This window comes from Polistes fuscatus, unplaced genomic scaffold, assembly GCF_010416935.1.
Source record: "Polistes fuscatus isolate 324 unplaced genomic scaffold, CU_Pfus_HIC Scaffold31, whole genome shotgun sequence".
In the NCBI taxonomy this organism is placed as follows: Eukaryota; Metazoa; Arthropoda; class Insecta; order Hymenoptera; family Vespidae; genus Polistes; species Polistes fuscatus.
Window position 1 is genome coordinate 168,120 of NW_025113109.1, and position 18,560 is coordinate 186,679.

Consider the following 18,560-nt stretch of genomic DNA (forward strand, 5'->3'; position numbering starts at 1 on the left):
TCTTAATCACCTTCTCAAAATACTTTCATTTACTAATTTAAAAAAAATTAAACTATATTGTCATAATATTACAGCATTTTATAAATATTGTACTACTGTTTGCCGTTTGTATCGATTTTCTCTTTAAGGTAAATAATTTCTATATTCTCTTGAATTTAGATTAACTGAATAAATCATGGTTTTAACAAAAGTCATTCTCACGATAACATCGTAATTTCCTATTGTATTGTATGCATATTAAAAATATTAATTCCGCACATACTACAAATACGAAATAATACATATGTAGATCAAGTGATTATTTAACGAATATTAGCCAGTTGATATAAAACCGCAGTCGAATCGAGTTACATCGAGTAATATCTAGAGAGTTTTTATCGGGAGTACGTTTATAATACTTAGTTTCCTACAATTGTTTTAAATCACTCACAAACATACTCAGTTCTTCAAAAGATTGAAAATTATTACAAGTATTTTTTGAATATCATAAAATCAGAAAATTGGTATATTCTTTGCGTAAAAAATTTTTAGATAAATAGGTAAATTTTTTACTTTTCAACCTTTTATATCTTTTCTGACTAAAAGTCAAAAAAAGTAAAACTTTAATGTAAATAAGATGAAATAGCAAGTGAAATAGATTATTACATTTATATGCTTTTTATTAAAATAGACTGTAAATTGTTGATTTGTAAATTAATTCAAACTAAATAGTTGAGAAATCTGAAAGAGTAAAAATTATAATCTTAATCATTATCAAATGCGTCTATTTTATTATAAGTTATGACTTATAAATATTTTTTTATCTTGAAAATTTACTTAGAATTTATTTATCAATTTTATTTATCCAAACTTCTTTCTTTGTTTGTATGTAGAAGAATCAAAAAAATGGCGTCACTGAGCGGTAAAACGTATCAAGAGGAACTGTTTTCTATGGTAGAAGAACCGAATTTTGATAATAAACGAAGTGAAATAGCTACATTTTATTCTGGAAAAAAAATGTTCATAACAGGAGGTTTAGGGTTTTTAGGAAGGCTTTTAATGGAAAAGCTTTTGAGGTAACAATGTTTAACATTTGTTTTCATTCTCGATTAAACTTACACATTCATAGCATTATAATCGTATAATATATGATATGTAAGATAAACTTGTAGTTATTTTGAGTAATTTTGAATTATAATGCTCCAAGAGGTTTATATGGTTGGAAATAAAAAATAAACTAGTGGTTTTATTATGTATGCACTTGTTTTAGGTAATTAAATTGTTTTTGAGAGATATTTTCTTCTAGATAAATTTTTGAAATAATAGTGAAATGATAGTAGGAATTACACTTCTCTGCATTAGTTTAAGAAATATCTTAAACTAAAACAGGAATTTAAATCAATACTGATACTGAACAACAATAGTTTAATAATTATTAATAAAGAAAAGTAATTTTTTTATAAATAACGTATTTTTTATAAAATACAACAAAAATCAAAATTTTAAAACTTTTTTCTTTAATTCTTTCTCAAATTTACTAGGCATTTTGAAAAAACCCTTTACCACGATAACACCCTAAAAGTATAATACTAATATACCAAACTCGTTAAAATCCGTGAGTATCCCAGTGTATGTTCCCCTTGTAAGAACTTTTTGTATAAATCTATTGCTATTTTTATTAGATGTTGTCCAGACATAAAAACGGTTTATTTGCTAATAAGAGCAAAGAAACAGCAAGATCCGAATACTCGATTCAAAGAGTATTTCAATGATGTTGTGAGTAAAGTTACAAACATTCTACTTATTATTGCTATACTTATGAAACAAATCACCTATATTATGGTGTATATTTAAATTTTTAGATTTTCAAAAGATTGAAGAAAGAGCAGAAAGATGTCGAAAAAAAGATTATTCTCATAGAAGGAGACATGAATCAAGTGAATTTAGGTTTGTCGGAGGAAGATCGTAAACGTATTCAAGATACCAATTTGATATTTCATGGTGCAGCATCCGTGCGTTTTATGATAATATTCGTTTTATAGTTAATACGAATATTAGAGGAACAAGGGATCTCCTCTTGCTTGCCCAGGAGATGAAAAGTTTAGAGGTACTTTTTTCTAATATAATCACGGTTTCTCTATATATATCACGTACTTAAAAATATTTCTGAAGAAATTTATTTATTTAGACATTGAATTTAATAAAAAATATGATGTTCTAGTTTTATAATTAATTTTTTCTTTAGGCCTTTGTCTATATATCAACGGCATATTCACATTGCATACATAAAAAAATTGAAGAAAAATTCTACATGCCGCCTATAAGACAGAAGACATAATCAATTTGACAGAGATTTTAAGCGAAGACGTATTAGATTTAATTACACCAAAGTAATAAAAAAAAAGAATATTGTATTTTGCTTAGAGCTAACTTAAGTAGTTTAGCATATTCGCTTATCTTACAGGCTACTTGGTAATTGGCCAAATACTTACGCATATTCGAAGGCAATCTGTGAAGATACTATACGGCAATATTCCAATAAAATTCCATCTTGCATCGTTAGGCCATCAATTGTTGCTTCAACGGAAAAGGAACCAATTGCCGGTTGGATCAATAATTTTATGGAATAACAGGAATTGCTTTTGGTAGTGCGAAGGTGTTTTACGCACGGTAAATCTCAATGATAGGCTTATTTGCGACATAATTCCTGCTGACTATGTTGTCAATAACATTATTGCGGCAGCATGGGACGTTGCACAGAAAAGGTCACTTTTTTTCTTTTTTAAAAAATCACTAAAATGAATTGTTAGTTTATTTCTTAAAATAACATTTAAAGCGAATAAAAAAAATCTTTTATTGTAGGTCCATACTAAAGAGTATTAGTCCTTCAAATGGAAAAAATAATGATTTACCAGCGGACAAAGAGATTCCGATTTATAATGTTGTTTCCTCTGTTCAAAGACCAATAAATTGGGCTACTGTAGAAAATAATATAAAAACAAGTGGTATAAAATTTCCTTCGAAACAAATATTATTTTACTACTCGTTACAGATGATACAGAACTATTATATCTATTTTCTTTTGACAATTTTTTTGCACTGGATACCAGCTATTATAGTGGACTCGTTAGCTTATCTCAGCGGAAGAAAGCCAATGTAATATATGACGATATTTAAATTTACAAGCGATTTATTAATCTTTGGTAAAGAAGCATATTATCAAATAATTGTATATTTTTCAGATTGCTTAACATCTTCAGAAAAATAGAAAAGCTTAAACATGTATTAAATTTTTTTACACTTAATGAATGGGAATTCAGTAACGATAACGTTTTAAAATTATGGGACAAACTATCACTCGTCGATAAACATACCTTCTTTTTCAATGCTGCTGATATTGATTGGCAGTATTATTTTGAAATTTACATTAGGGGAATACGAGTATATTAGCGAAAGACCCGATGGAGACGTTAGAAGAATCAAAAATTTATTACAGAAAGTAAATGTTTAATAATCTTGTTTTTATAAAATATTTTGTTTTCCTATTTATTTAATCAATTTTTGATACATTTTTTTCCAGGCTGAAAATCGCTTATTATACGATGAAATGGATGTTCTATGCCTTGATCTTTTGGATCATCTATTCCTTGATATATTCACTTTTTTGTACTTTATTTTCTCTCTAATAATCTTTGCCAAGCAACAAAAAAGTGATCTTCTTAATATTTTTTTTTTAGTTGAAATATTTACTTTTCATCATATCGTGAGTATATTTCCCTATAACTTAAAAATTTTTTTACAAGTAGTCATTCTGACCTCGTATTCTTGCAGGAAAATATATTATGTTATTAAAATTATCTAGAAGTATGTAGAAGTTGGAATTGTTGTGTCAACTATCTTCTTAGTTTAATTATAATTTGTTGATTATAAGCAAAATAAAACAATTTCCGATATGTATGCATGGAAAAATTTAATACGTTTAAAATATATACTTGATAAAATGAGAATTGATAAAATAGTACATATTCAGATTTAACAGAAAACTTCACATATCTCGAGCAAAATATTATCGATTTACGAAAATTATAAAGCACAGAGAAGTTATAATGAATAATGTTAATATTTTAATTTCAGTGAAATTATTGTAACAACCGATCTATTTGATAGGGATTAGGATATAGAATGTGATTTAGCAATCATATGTAGGAAACAAAAGAGGAGAGATGTTAAAGAATAATAAATATTTAATTCAACTTTTTAATATCTCCTAAGACTACTTTCATGTACTCTTTCAGCAATTGATCCACGGGTGTTCGAGTTCCTCGTAGAACCCGTTTTTAATTTCATCTTCTTTGTCTTTCGTCGGCGCTTGCAAATTGATTATTGCAATCTTGTACCACCAACCCTGCACAACAAGCAGTCCTACTTTATCGTTAATAAATTCAATTTTTCTAACCGTTGATAAGATTTTTCTACTAATCATAAATCTGACGCAAAACTATGGGTCCCCGACCCTCCATGGTGAAGCATTTAAACCCCTGTGTTAAGACTTTACCGACCGGCCGTCGATTAATCAACGTTTTGTTCTCAGCACATACCGACCGGCAATCGATTATTCGACTTTTGCTCCACAGCGCTTACCGACCGGACGTCGATCAATCAACTTTTGATCTTTCTGTTAGATTTGATTAGACTAGACTGACAAGTAGCAAGCTGTAAGCATTTCGCATTCTTTATTCAGATAATTGGTGCTTTTCTGTAAGCTTTAGCCCTCAAAAATGAATGAAAAGGATAGTGTCGGTGAGTTTTATCTCGACGACCTGTCAGATTGTCTTGACTGCCGTTCAGCAAGTAGTACTGATGACGAAAGTGATAGCAGTAGTATAGCGATTTGAAAGCGACGTCCTGTACCGCTAATATACAGTGATTCAGAAGACGTGGGCATAAATGATAACGTTAAAGACGACAATGGTACATGGTCAACGAACGACAAACATATAATTTTGAAACCTTTCAAAGGCAGCTCTGGCGTAAAAATTATACAAAGTTCCTCTAAAAACGTAATAGATATTGTGAATTTATTCATTGGAAGTTACCTGATTGAGCACTTCGTGAGGGAATCTAACAAGTATCATTATCAAACTGTGGAAAAATATAGAATTACATCAAAAGCGAAAAAAATGGAAAGACGTCACGGTGACTGAAATGAAGAAATTTTTGGGCCTGATCGTTCTCATGGGACAAGTAAAGAAGGATGTTCTCCACGATTATTGGTCTACAGACCCATCTATAGAAACGCCGTTTTTCTCGAAGGTTATGAGCAGAAATTTACAAATTCTTTTTTTTTTTACAATTTAAAAAAAAAAATTTACAAAAAAAAGCAGATTTTTACAAATAATGCAAAGCTGGCATTTTTGTAACAATAATGATATTTCTCCCAATTCGCATTGGGTTGTGAAGGTCCAGCCTGTTATCGATTATTTCAAGGAAAAATTTAACAACGTATATAAACCAGATCAACGATTGTCTCTAGATGGATGTTTAATTCCGTGAAGAGATAGACTGTCAATCGAAACATGTAATCCCGCAAAAATCACAAAATACGGAATACTGATCAGAGTGCTGTCTGAAGCTCGTTCAGGATACGTATCTAATTCTTGTGTGTATGCCGCTGATGGAAAAAAATTAGAAGAGAATGTATTATCGGTTATTAGACCGTATAAGAACATGTGGCACCATATATATCAAGATAATTACTATAATAGTGTCAACATGGCTAAAATTTAGAAAAAAAATAAATTGCGAGTGTGCGGGACGATTCGAAAGAATAGAGGTCTTCCTCAAATACTTCAAACTGCCAAACTTCAAGAGGCTAACATCAATTTCTTAGAAATGGCCATATTTTATTACAAGTATGGAATAATGGCAAAAGGAACGTACACATGATCTCGACAATACATTCTGCACAAATGGCGGAATATAGAAACAGAAGCAGGACATCAGATTGATATAAACTTGTAAATATAGTGATAAGCGGTCGATGTAAAAAACCCCTACGACAATGCAGAGTTTGTGCAAGTAAAAAAAAACTAAGCAAAACAGGTTTCGCTTGTAAATACTGCAACGTCCCACTATACAAAGGTGACTGTTTCGATCGATATCAACGTTTAAAAAAATATTAAACAACTTCTTTATTCGACAAATATTGTTATATGGATTATGGAATATTTTATGTAAATAATAAACTGAAAACGATTGTATTAGATAAAATAAATATTGTTTGACACAAATATTATTAAATTAAAAGATTTTATTAAATTTGGTTACTCTACAATAACACAAAGCGTACAATTTTACCAGAGCTTAAGAAAAGCGCATATATTCCCGCGCGTCAGTCTAGGCCGAAACCGAGCCGTGTCTCGGAGGATCTGCGGCTGAGTGGGCGGTGAAAAGGGCATAGTATGTCCAAACCGCTACCGGTCGGTAAAGTGTTTAGCAAGTCTTCCCCGGACTATCTAGTTTCTTGCAGCGAGACAACATCTGCTCCGTACTTATTGTTCTCGCCGACCATCGATTGCAACGCCCTGGATCTGTACATCCTTCGTACGTTCTACGTACCAACTTTGAGATTTCTTTTGTTCTTGAACTTAACTAGACATGAATTTCCTAGGGTAGTCCCCACCCGAAGATCTGAACAGGGGACTAGTTTACCTCCGGAAAATTTTACCCTAGCAGAAATCATGGCGATGCTTGGTTGTTTCCAGATAAAGTCGTTTTATAGTTTGAGCTTATCAGACCTACGCTCAATCCCGGACCAGGAGTGCCTTTTCCCATCAGCTGTCCTCGACTGCTTATTCACTTTGTTCGCAACTAACCTCTATCCCTATCCGAGAAAAATAGGCCATTCATCTATCCGCAACCTGAGGACACACTGTGTCCTGGTGACTGGGACCCATTAACTCGATGAATTATAAAACCTTGTTTTACTTCCCTGAGAATAGCAGCTTTTGGGCTAACACAGAATCTGCAAGAGATTATAGTTTAAAAAGAAATTTTTTTAAAAATAATTTATAAGCAACACAAAAATGCATTCTTTTTTTAATTCTATTGATAGAAAATTAATGCACATGGTTTCTTTCTTGTATAAATAAAAAGAAGACTGTGTCTTCAAAAATCTTTAATGATTTCAATACCATCGGCTTCTTCTTATCGTTGGTAAAAATAATGCGCTCTCTCTACTAGTAAAATGATTGATCATCTATGGAGATAGAATAAGTTCTCTAATGCTTTGAATAAATATTTTTCAAGAGAATCACAATATTTGTTTCTATCAGAAGAAACATTATTTTTTTTACCTTGTAACGAATCCATGCCTTGCTTATTCCTTGTTACAGTGGTTGAATTCTATTCGCATAATAATTCACATGGGATCTCTACGAATAAAAAATTAGTTAAAAGAAATCTTTATATTGTTAACCCATTGGAAAATGAAATTTATATGCATAGATCCGATGCTGGAACAAAGTCTTTTTCTTACAGCCGCATACTCTTAGATAAAACTATTTAAGAAAATAGTTTATGTATGAAATATAACAAATATAAATACAGAAGCAGAGTACCATAAATTGAATGAAAAAATAATATAATAAACATATTTAACTCAGTAAAGTATGTTTCTGAACATAATATTGCTAATCTACTTACTATTGTCTTTTATAATATTACTATAAAGAGTACGATTGTAATTCATCAGTATTCTTACATTTAAATCAGAAAAAAATTCATCCTATAGTTAAGGTATACAAAAACGCACAGCATGTTATCGTTTATTCATTTTCAACTTTAATTGATGATCACTATAGAGAAGAAATGAAAGGAATTAAAACTAATATATTACTATACATACCTTAGTTAACCTCAAAAAATACTTTTATTACCAATATTCATGAATAATAAATGATGATGTGATGTGTATATTAAAATATCAGAATATAGATACCTATCAGTCCAAACTTAATTTAAGGGAGAATTATCGATTTACCTTATGCCGTAATTTTGAAATAGATGTGCAGACGCATCGTAAATTCCGACAAACTTCAAGATGTAGATTTAGTGATTGGTGTTCAAGCATCGTAAAAATTCATTTTCATCATCTTTTCTCAAACACTTTAAAAGAAGTATAATTTCAAGCACTTTTCACGATTTATAATTAAGGTGCAACTATGTTTATAATATTACCTATAAAATTAATATAACATACTCTAATAAAAATTTAGAAAAGTATAAAGTAAATTAAACATACCTTAAAATACCAAAAATAAAAACGGAAACAAAGAAAATCAAGAGAAAAAATTTTTCATGTCGAGGATTCACTTCGACGATATTACGTTAAAGAAACTGTGTTTTAACTCATCACGCTACTGAAATGTAAATAAATATAAAAATTTTTTTAGAAATCCTACTACTCCTTTCTTGCAAAAGATTTGCTGTCTGTATTTCGTTAATGGTGCAATGTATAGTCTTTAAAAACTTTTACATTTGTCAAAGATCTTAAAAAACTATGGCCAGAATACCTAAGATTAAACTTTTTAATTTTATTTAATATTTGTTTAATTAAATATTATAGCATTCGTATAAGCATTTATAGTTGTTAAAAAGGTGTAATAAAACGTTACGAAGTAAATATTAACTGAGAAGAATACCTCTATCTAACTGCATAAGCTATTGTAAAAACTTAAAATTGTTTCTATAGTCGTTTAAATGTTATTCCAATTTAAAATAATTGTTATTTTACATTAGGTCTTATGACGATTCTGCCACACAGCAGAATAAATACATAAGTATTATAAGATCAAAAGCTACAAAGTGTCCTAAATTTTTATTACATTTAACTTCAATTCTTTTAAATTGATTTTGCACAATTATAATAAAATTAAAAGTACAGTCATTAGAGTTTAAATTAAGAACAATCAGAAAAAAGGTTATAAATAAATAAATTAAATTGTGTAATAGTCTAATTAATTATGTATTAGCCAGATATGATAACAATTTTTTTGTTTCCTACGTTGATTAAAAATGCCTGGCATTGTGGACAACAGCAATGAAAAACTCATAATTTTGGCAGGTCAAACTTTCCCTATAACATATATATGATATATAGCGTAGGAGAAAAGAGCTTGTATAAAAAAAGAGTCAGATATAGTATCTAGCAAACTGCAAAACTTTAGAGTGTTTTCACGTTTTCACGTTTTGTTTATATATCAAGACGATGACTACCTAACATTCCTATCATTTATTATTCTTTACGACCGAAAATAAATAATATTTAAATGTCGCGATTCATATTTAGAGATTATAAAAACTTTGATATTCAGAATTAAAAAATGTGTAAATAAAATTTATTATTTCCATAAAAGAAAAGTAGAGGCATATAATCTGTTCAAAATTACACTAGATTTTTTCATATAAGCTATGGTTACTAATTTAATTAATGATTATTGGTAAAAATTGCCACTTTTTTCTTTAACTGATTGACTGTCGTGTAGATCACCGTAACTTTAAAAAACCAATAGTAAAAAATTATAAGTTAAGTAAATATCGATACTGATAAATTTTTAAATAATACTATTGTTTTTATAACAGTAGGAAAAGAATAATGACATAAAATATGCAAAAATAATTTTATCGTTGTAACATGTAACAACGGTATTTCTGTACTTTATTGCTTGATAAGAGGCAATCCTCTTCATTAGAAAATTTCATTAATAAATCGCTAACTTAATCCTGAGATCGGAAAGAAAATATTTTTCGAATTACTTATTAGTATAATATTTTTTAATTTACAGCACAAGTTCAGTTGAAGATATATTGCCAATTTCCTGTAATATTTTATAGTGTTTTTATAGTTTTTATAGCTTTGAATGTTTGCTCTTTTTTCTGTGCTGCTTTCTCGTTTCGTAAAGTTTTCAATCACAACGTTTCTAAAAATGTTTTCGCTTTGAAAATCGTTGGGAAGAAAATGATATAATTAAATATAAAGCTAATTTTAAATGTTCCTTTAATATTTATTCGGAAAGCTCTACTTCCTTTAGCTCTCTTCATTAAGTAATAGGAGTAAACGATCATCAGTGACCAAAATCTTGATGTTAAAACCAAAATTCCGAATCCGTCCTTCTCCACTCAAAGAAGAGAGCTAAAGCTGTCATCGTAGTTACATCGACTCAGCTTTATAAAAAGCAGTTTTAAATATATACTACAAAGATGATCCCATGAAGTACGATCTAAATTTTATTTCTGATCGAATCATATATAGAGATCAAATATAGCATTTTACTTGTGAGAAACGGCAAATGGTATTCGCTCTCTGGTGACAAGTCAAAGAAGTAACTGATTTTTTCTTATATATGGTATAAGTTAACATTAAAACAAGATAGCTTTAGGGCAACTAACTTTATGCTGTAAATTTCAAATCGCTTTGCACACGCACCATAGATATAATTATATTATAAATCTTTTTACTTTTCCATAAACAGGTTGTTATCCTTACTATTTGAAAATCTCATAGGTGTACTGGATATTAATACTGCGTCATTGTTCTTCCTATCTAACTTAATTTCTGTTTAAGTTTCTTCTGCGTACAATACTAGCAGCTGGAAGAATTTTTTTATATATTGCTTTTTCGTAAGATTAATTATTCATATAATGCTTAGAAAAAATAATAATTAAAACGTTAAATAAACAATTTAACTGATAATTAAATTCTTTCAAATGTTATAGATTGTTAATTTTCTGTAATATTTGTTTGTTTGTTTTTATATTAACTCATACAAATTTACAATTTGTCCATTGACATTTGGTAAATTGTTATATAAGTGAAAAACGGTAGCACGTGTACGGTTTCTCTAATGAGATAGTGTCGCTATTGTCGTTTATTTCATTTAGGTTTAGTTTTTACTAGGTCTTCTGGGTGGATTCTTTTGAGCTTTCTACGGATATATTGGTTTTAGTTATCTTTTGCTACCGGGTTTATGTGCGTATCAATTCTTCTTTTGTATCTGCAGGTTGACTTGGTTATCTCTTCTTCTATTGTGGGAATATTTAAGTCTTTCCTTATTATCTCTTCGATACGGACGTACAATGGAGCATTCACGATTGTTCGTAAGGAGTTTATGGATTGCTTAGCATAGAGCTTAGCAAAGGAACTTTTCGCTGCTATACCGCTTAGCGGTATTCCATAAGTCCAGATTGGTTTTATTATTTTTTTCCAAATTATTAGTTTGTCTTATATGCTAAGTTTTGATTTTTTCCAGTTTGCCAATCCATTTGTCTCCTTTTTAAGCAAATTTCTTCGATTTTGTCATTTATATGCTTTTTCTATGTTAGATTGGAATCTAGGTGTAGTCCTAAATTCTTGACTGTTGTTACTTGTGGAGTTTCTGTATTATATAATTGTAGTTTCGGTATTTTGTTTTTCCTCAGCTTAAACGTAATATATTTACTCTTGGTAGGTTTACCTCGGTCTTCCTATTTGTAGCCATTCTTCGAGAGAGTTGATTTGGTTTTGTAACGATTGAATTGCTTGTTGTGGGTCTTTGTTTATGGTAAGCATTGCCGTGTCGTCTGCAAATGTTAAGACTGTACAGTTTGCGTTTATTGGTATGTCTGCCGTATAGAGGGTGTAAAGAACAGGTCCACAGATACTTCTCTGCGAAACCCCAGCTTTGATTTGTTTGATGTTTGAATGAGTATCTTTTATTTTTACGTAAATTGTTCTTTCAGAAAGGTAAGATTTTAGGAGTTTGTAATACGAGTGTGGAAAGTGTTTATTGATTATTTGTTATAATTCGTGATGCCACACTTTATCGAAAGCTTTTTCTACATCTATGAAGACGGCGGAATAGTACTCTTTATTTTCTAAAGCTGTGATTATCGTATTAGTAAGTCTGTATACTTGTTCAACGGTAGAGTGTTTGTTTCAGAATTTAAATTGATGGTCAGGAATCAGGTTTTTGTCCGAAATTATTCTTTTTATTTTATATTATTTTTTCCAGCAATTTAGATAGTAGTGATAAGAGCGATATCAGTCTATAAGAATTTACAGTTATGATAATAGTAATTTTCATGCTACTTATACTAGGTATTAAGTCGTATAAGTAGAGTGTGTATGTAGGCATGCGTGCGCAGAAGCGATATCTGTAGAGAAGACTCTTAACGGAAGTAAGAAGATTAGATGGCCAAGTAGATAACCTAAGTACATGTTCTGTGTATCCATAATTATATATGTAATCCATAAAAATAAAATATTAAATAATGTTAAAATAATAATGGAATGAATCTGATAAGGTGATGAGTAAACCCTTTTCACTCGAGCGGCGCCGATACAGCGCACGTTGATTCCAAGTGTGAATTCGAGCTGCGCTGCTGCAGTGTCCGATTTATTTGAAATCTTAAATCAAGCGACTTAGCAAAACAGCACAAAAAGGGACTGCAAGGTTTGCTCTGACCGTAACACGACTTCTGGGTATAACATTTTGAGATGTAGATGCCCACGCTGCTTCTTGTATACCACATGATAAATTATAAAAAGCTTTTTCTATTTGTAAAGAGGTCTTGAGCGGAATATTACAGTTTAATTTTGATTCTGAAGTTTCTTTTAAGATCATCCAATTTGTACTTTCATTGTACAGAGTTTGTGATTTTTTATATATTATAGGTTTTTTCTGGTAAGTTATTATTATAGGTGAATGGTATGAACTGAAATCAAGTGATAATTCGGTTTTGAAGTGCATTAGGTTTAGGCAATTAAGGACGCTGAAGTCTATTAAGTCAGGTGTTTTATTAGAAGCTGATGGGAAGTATGTTGGTTCACTTGTCGTGAGGATGTCTAGGTTTGCGTTCGTTATGTAGGAGTTTAAAATTTTACCTCTTTTGAGGTGGCTTTTATCCCCAATATGGATGTTCGGCGTTAAAGTTGCCAGCAGTTACAAATTTATTCTCTAATGCCTTGAAAAAGTAGTTCCATTGATCTATTGTAATTTTGAATTTTGGCGGTGAATAAATAGCCGTTAGTTTAAGGGAATTACCCTGAGTTCTTAAGATAATTGTGGTGGCTTATAGGTAATCGTGGGTTGTTTTACTGAATAGATTATGTTTGATCTCGTTCTTAATAGTTAAGGCAGTTCCACCATGCGCTTTACCTGAAGGATGTTTTGTGTCGTACATGGTGTAGTATGAAATATTTAAATAGTTTGTATCTTTGAGATGAGTTTCGAAAACGAGTAGAATGTCTACGTCGCGCGTGTATATGATTGCTTTGGTATCTTGAATTCGTTGTTGTAATCCGTTTCTGTTTCAAGCAAATATTTTTATTTGTGTATCCATTATTTGTTATTAAGTAGTGTTTTTGTTATTAGTCTTAGCATTGTGGTGATTTGTTGCGTTTGTTGTTTTAAAAGAGAATTTTACTCCATTATCATTGTGGTAATGATTTCTGTATTTTTAATAATTGTTTTAGTAGTTCTTTTATGTCCGATGTCTCCTCAGTGTTTAAGTCTTTTGTATTTGTATGTGCACGTTTGGTTACATCGGCGTAGCTTCTCCTTGATTCGCTGAGTTCAACTATCTGTGTATTATCCCTGTTGGCATTTATGATTTGTTATTTTAGTATGTTTTTTCGTAAGAATCTTCTAGAGAAGGTTTTTCCAATACTTTTTTTCGCAGCGTAGGATACAGTTTTTGTTGTAGTAATTTTCTTGTCTGACATTCTTTGTAATTTACTGGGTGGTTACCGTTGAAGTTTACACACATGACTTTTTCTATTTTGCCCTCTTGAGGACAGAGTGCTGTTAAGTGATTTTTTGCACATTTTACACATGCAGGATTTCTGTTACAGTAATTTTTTGTGTGCCCATAGGCTTAGCATCTTGTGCATGGAAGTATTTCTCTTTTAGTTGTATGTGGTTCTACTTTAATTATTGTATTAGGCAATGTTTGTATCTCGTATATATTTTTGCTATTATCTTGAGAAGCCAGTGCGCTAGAAAGTCGTTAGAAAGACGTTAAACTTGAAATCTTTTGACTTAGTAACGTCAATGGATATAAGCCTTTCGCATATCCCTGACCAGGATATGCAAACATTCAGGCCATCGCCGTGGGAAATAGCTACTGGATCCATGCGTCCGAATAATAATTATAGCAGCAAAACACCACGAGCAGAGGATGATAACAACAAAAAAATCATGAAATGGTAGGAGTTTTACAAACAGCAAATAGGTACTAAATCCTGAGTGAGTTCACGAAGTAGATGCATCGGCTCCAGTAAATAGAAAGTCAGGAAAAGCGCCTCCTCCTCCTCCTCAGATATATATAGATGACGTTATTGATATTTAATCGCTGAAGAAATGTTTAGAAGAGGTCGTGCATGAAAAAAGCTACACTCTTAAGATAAGCAATAATCAGGTTCGTGTCCTGCTAGCTAATCCGGAGACTTATAGAAGGATTGTGAGAATTTTGGAAATCATCGAACGCTAATTTTCACACATATCAATTAAAACAGGAACGGTCGTTTCGGGTTATCTTGCTCAACATTCATCATTCCGTTGATTTGAATGCCCTAAAGGACGAACTTCTAGAGCTTGGGCTTGAAGTTGTAAACATAAGCAATATAAGACACAGGGTAACACATAACCTGCTATCAATGTTCTATATTGACTTGGAACAGAAACCAAATAATAACACAATATATAACATAAACAAACTAAAAAATACAATAGTCAAAATTTAACCACCGCTAAAAAAGAAAGAAATAGTTCAATGCAAAAGGTGCCAAAGGTACGATTACACTCAGAAGTATTGCAATCGCACATACCAATGTGTCAAATGCGCAGGTCAACACGCAACAGCTGATTGCAAAAATCCATTGATACTTTACCAACCTGTATTCTATGTAGCGGCCTCCAATACTGCGAACTACAAGAGATGTCTACGGTATCAAGAACAGCTTAAGAAAACATTCCCAAAACCAAGTCTCAGGGAAAATCATAATATTTAGACAAAACTACAAGCCGACCAGGTGGGGAAAAACCAATATTACAAAAAACCACTGTTATCTTATTTTTAGGCAACGAAGGGAAATTATCGCGTAATAATAAATAATAATAATAATAAAATAATTCAAACCTGGAGACATCCAAGAACAAAAATACAAGCAATTGTACAAGATCTTCCGAAAGTCTGAGGAAATTGGAAAAACTCATTGAAAAACAATCTAGTCAAATAAACATCCTCATTTCATTGTTACCAGTTATCATAAGTAAATTGTCAAGTATCGGCAAATAACGAAGACTACGTATCGCTGTTTAGAATGCCAACGGTTTATTGCAACGAAAAGTTGAGTTGGAAGCTTTTTTGAAACATCAGGATATTCAAATAATGCTGGTATCTGAGACACACTTTACTGACAAAACTTACTTAAAAATTTTTGTCTTTAAGGTTTACTGCACGAATCATCAAAGTTGAAGAGCACATGGATGTACAGCGATTATAATTAAATCTAGTCTTAAACATTACGAACTTGCACCCTATAAACAAGACTACCTTCAGGCAAATAATGTAATGATTTAAGACTGGAATAGCCCACTAGCTATCTACGCAGTCTACTGCCCCCCTAAACACAATATTCAAAAAGCAGAATTCGATCATTTCTCGGAAAGTCTAGGCACCAGATACATGGCGGGAATTGATTTTAATGCTAAAAATAACCATTGGGGCAGTAAAATTGTAAACCCAAGGGAGAGAACTCTCTTTAAAAGTATTGAAAAAATTAAAGCAACATTTATTAGTTCTGGAGAACCTTCGTATTGGCCAACAGATGTAAACAAAATCCCAGATTTGCTTGAGTTTTACATAATTAAAAATATATCTCCTAGATATATACAGGTATGCTCTTTACTTGACCTTTCTTCTGACCATTCTCCAATCATAGTAACAATAAACACAACAATTGTTGAGAATAACTCTCCAAGCTCTATATGCAATAAATTTACAAACTGGGCTCATTTTCGAGAGACAGTCAATACTGCTACTAAAGTCGCAACACTATTGGTAAAAACCGACGATGTAGACGTTGAAATATATTACCTATCAAACAATATAATAAATGCAGCTCGAGGCTCTACACCTATTCCTAAATATAGGAATAGCAACCAGTTCCCTGAATATATTATATCAAAAATCCAAGAGAACAAAACCTGAGAATAATTTGGCAAAATAACAAATTACCGGTTGACAAACAGAAATTAAATAAAGCAACGAGGATTATAAGAAAAAATCTTAAAAACTTTAAAAATGAAGGACTATAGACCTTTTTCTACCAAATTTAAATCCCGTAGTTAACAGTAACTATTAACTTTGGAAAGCAACCAGGCGATTCACACGTCCAATAGAAGACATACTGCAAAATCAACAACCGGTGGATGGCCTAGAAGACCAATAGATAAAGCGAATCACGTCATCTTAAACTACTAATAATTCTCGCTGAGAATTGATTTTAAATACATATAATTATAAAAAAATAAAAAAATACAGTTTTTCAATTCATTTGTTATTTTATCTGTATTAGACTTGGAATTAAGTTCTCACATTACGATTTTATAGCTCTTCTCGTTTTTTTCTTGATACGTGTGGTATCTTGCGTTTTTAGTTTTTAGAGCATTTACTACCTTTCTGAACGTATCTGATGTAGTATTTTGTACTTTCCCTTGGTTATCTTTAAGTTGTTTTATTACATAGTTATATTGTCCAACTGTTTCAACCAGTAACTGGAGCAGAGCGTCGATAATCTCTACGTCAATGTATATTGGTGATGGTTTTACAGCTTTTCTTCCTTCCAATTTTTCTATAGTATTTTTAGGTTATTTTGGCTTGTCTAGTAGATTGTAAGAGTTGCTAATGGGTATTTCTTGAAGCCATTTTGTTTGTAGTTGTGCGGAGGAGTTATTATTATAGTTTTTTTGTTCACCCATCTAGCGATTTTTTGAAGCCTGTGTAATTTGGTTCATTTAGCGGGAATCCAGTTTTGCGAATCGTCCGTATCTGTATTCATTTCACTTTCGATACACGAGTTTCTATTATCTATTTTGATTACTCTCTTTTCTGTATTAGCAAGGTTAGAGGATTGTTTGTTTGGTTAGTTTCTATGGTCAAATCTTTTCGTCATAGGATAAAACACGCGGTTGCCCGCGTGAAGCAGTGTTACTTCGTTAGGACGCTGGTCGCTTCACCCTTGTATCTTCTATGTCAAACTAAAGTACGTTACACTGTACCTCAATGTATTTATTATTTAAATATATTCTCTGGAGCGGTAGATAAACACGTCTGTATTTACAAACGATTTAAAGAAGAATATTCTTTAACATTAAATTCTTTGATCTTGCATAAATAATGTTCTCAAAGTGTTTCTACAACAACTATATTATATCGAAGTATATTACTGTTTACGTATGTTCAAAATAATGGGTGCTTCATAGTACGTCCATTATAAAGAGATAAAGAAGGACTTGAATATTCTCACCATAAAAGAAGAAATAAACAAGTAAACCTGCAGATACGAAAAAAGAATGGATACGAACATAAACCCGCTAGACAACGATAAGTACAAACAATATATCCCTAGAAGGCTAAAAGAAACCACCAAGGAGACCTAGTAAAAAATATAACTAATTGAAATAAACGACAACAGCGCCGCTTTCTTATTAGAGAAACCATCCACGTACTATCTTTGTCACTTATATAATAATTTAAGCAATGTTTACGGACAAATTGTAAACATGTATGGAATTAGAAAAATAAAAACGTCTGTTCAACGGATTTAAAATATCTAGAAAAATTTTTTTAATTAATCAAGTAAAACATTTTATTGAATTAAAAAGTATTAGGTATATCGAACCGATTACACTGTAGATGACATACAGATAGTTTTTTCTTATATAGAAAACAATCAATTATTTTTCTTAAAAAATATTTTCGTGAAATTTTCTTAAGCTTTCTATACTCTAAACATTAAATATTTTCTCAAGTATTGCTTTTTCCTTGGAATTATGATCCATATAATGCTCTAAAAAAAATGGTAACTAAAATATTAAATAAAAAAATCTAACTTGTTATTAAATTATTTTATATATTACACATTGATAATTACCTCTAATAATTAAATACGTTGATGTTGCATTAGGTATGTTCGAAATGTATTTGTAAAAAAAACTATGATATATGAATGAATATTGCTATTTACGTCTGTTCAACTTATTTATAAGATCTTAAAAAAAATGATTTATCAATCAAATAAACATGCTACTGAATTTGGAAGTATTAGGAATCTCGAATCGTTAACTCTGTAGATCACATACGGATATTTTTTCCTTATATAAAAAACAATCTTATGTCATAAGTCATCAGAAGCCGTGGGAAAGATTTCTTTTACATGGAAGTACAATAACAAAGCTTTATACGTAAAAGAATTCATTATGCTAATCAAATCGCATAAATAAATATGTAAACATTATTTAGCAGTGCGGTTAAATCAA

At 30.9% G+C, this 18,560-nt stretch overlaps 1 protein-coding gene and 1 non-coding gene across 2 annotated transcripts; one reads left to right on the plus strand and one right to left on the minus strand.

Moving 5' to 3' along the window:
- The first annotated feature begins 885 nt into the window (after positions 1 to 885).
- On the plus strand, positions 886 to 5,183 carry LOC122520362 (fatty acyl-CoA reductase 1-like). The gene is given in 9 exon segments (XM_043640456.1): positions 886 to 1,055; positions 1,662 to 1,755; positions 1,842 to 1,998; positions 2,001 to 2,086; positions 2,225 to 2,295; positions 2,444 to 2,552; positions 2,629 to 2,744; positions 2,842 to 2,984; positions 4,942 to 5,183. Coding segments are annotated over 9 exon segments (1,188 nt in total).
- A 4,861-nt stretch (positions 5,184 to 10,044) lies between these two features.
- On the minus strand, positions 10,045 to 10,262 carry LOC122520373. Its single transcript, XR_006304519.1, has one exon. It is a non-coding gene; the product is annotated as a small nucleolar RNA U3 (small nucleolar RNA).
- Positions 10,263 to 18,560: the final 8,298 nt, after the last annotated feature.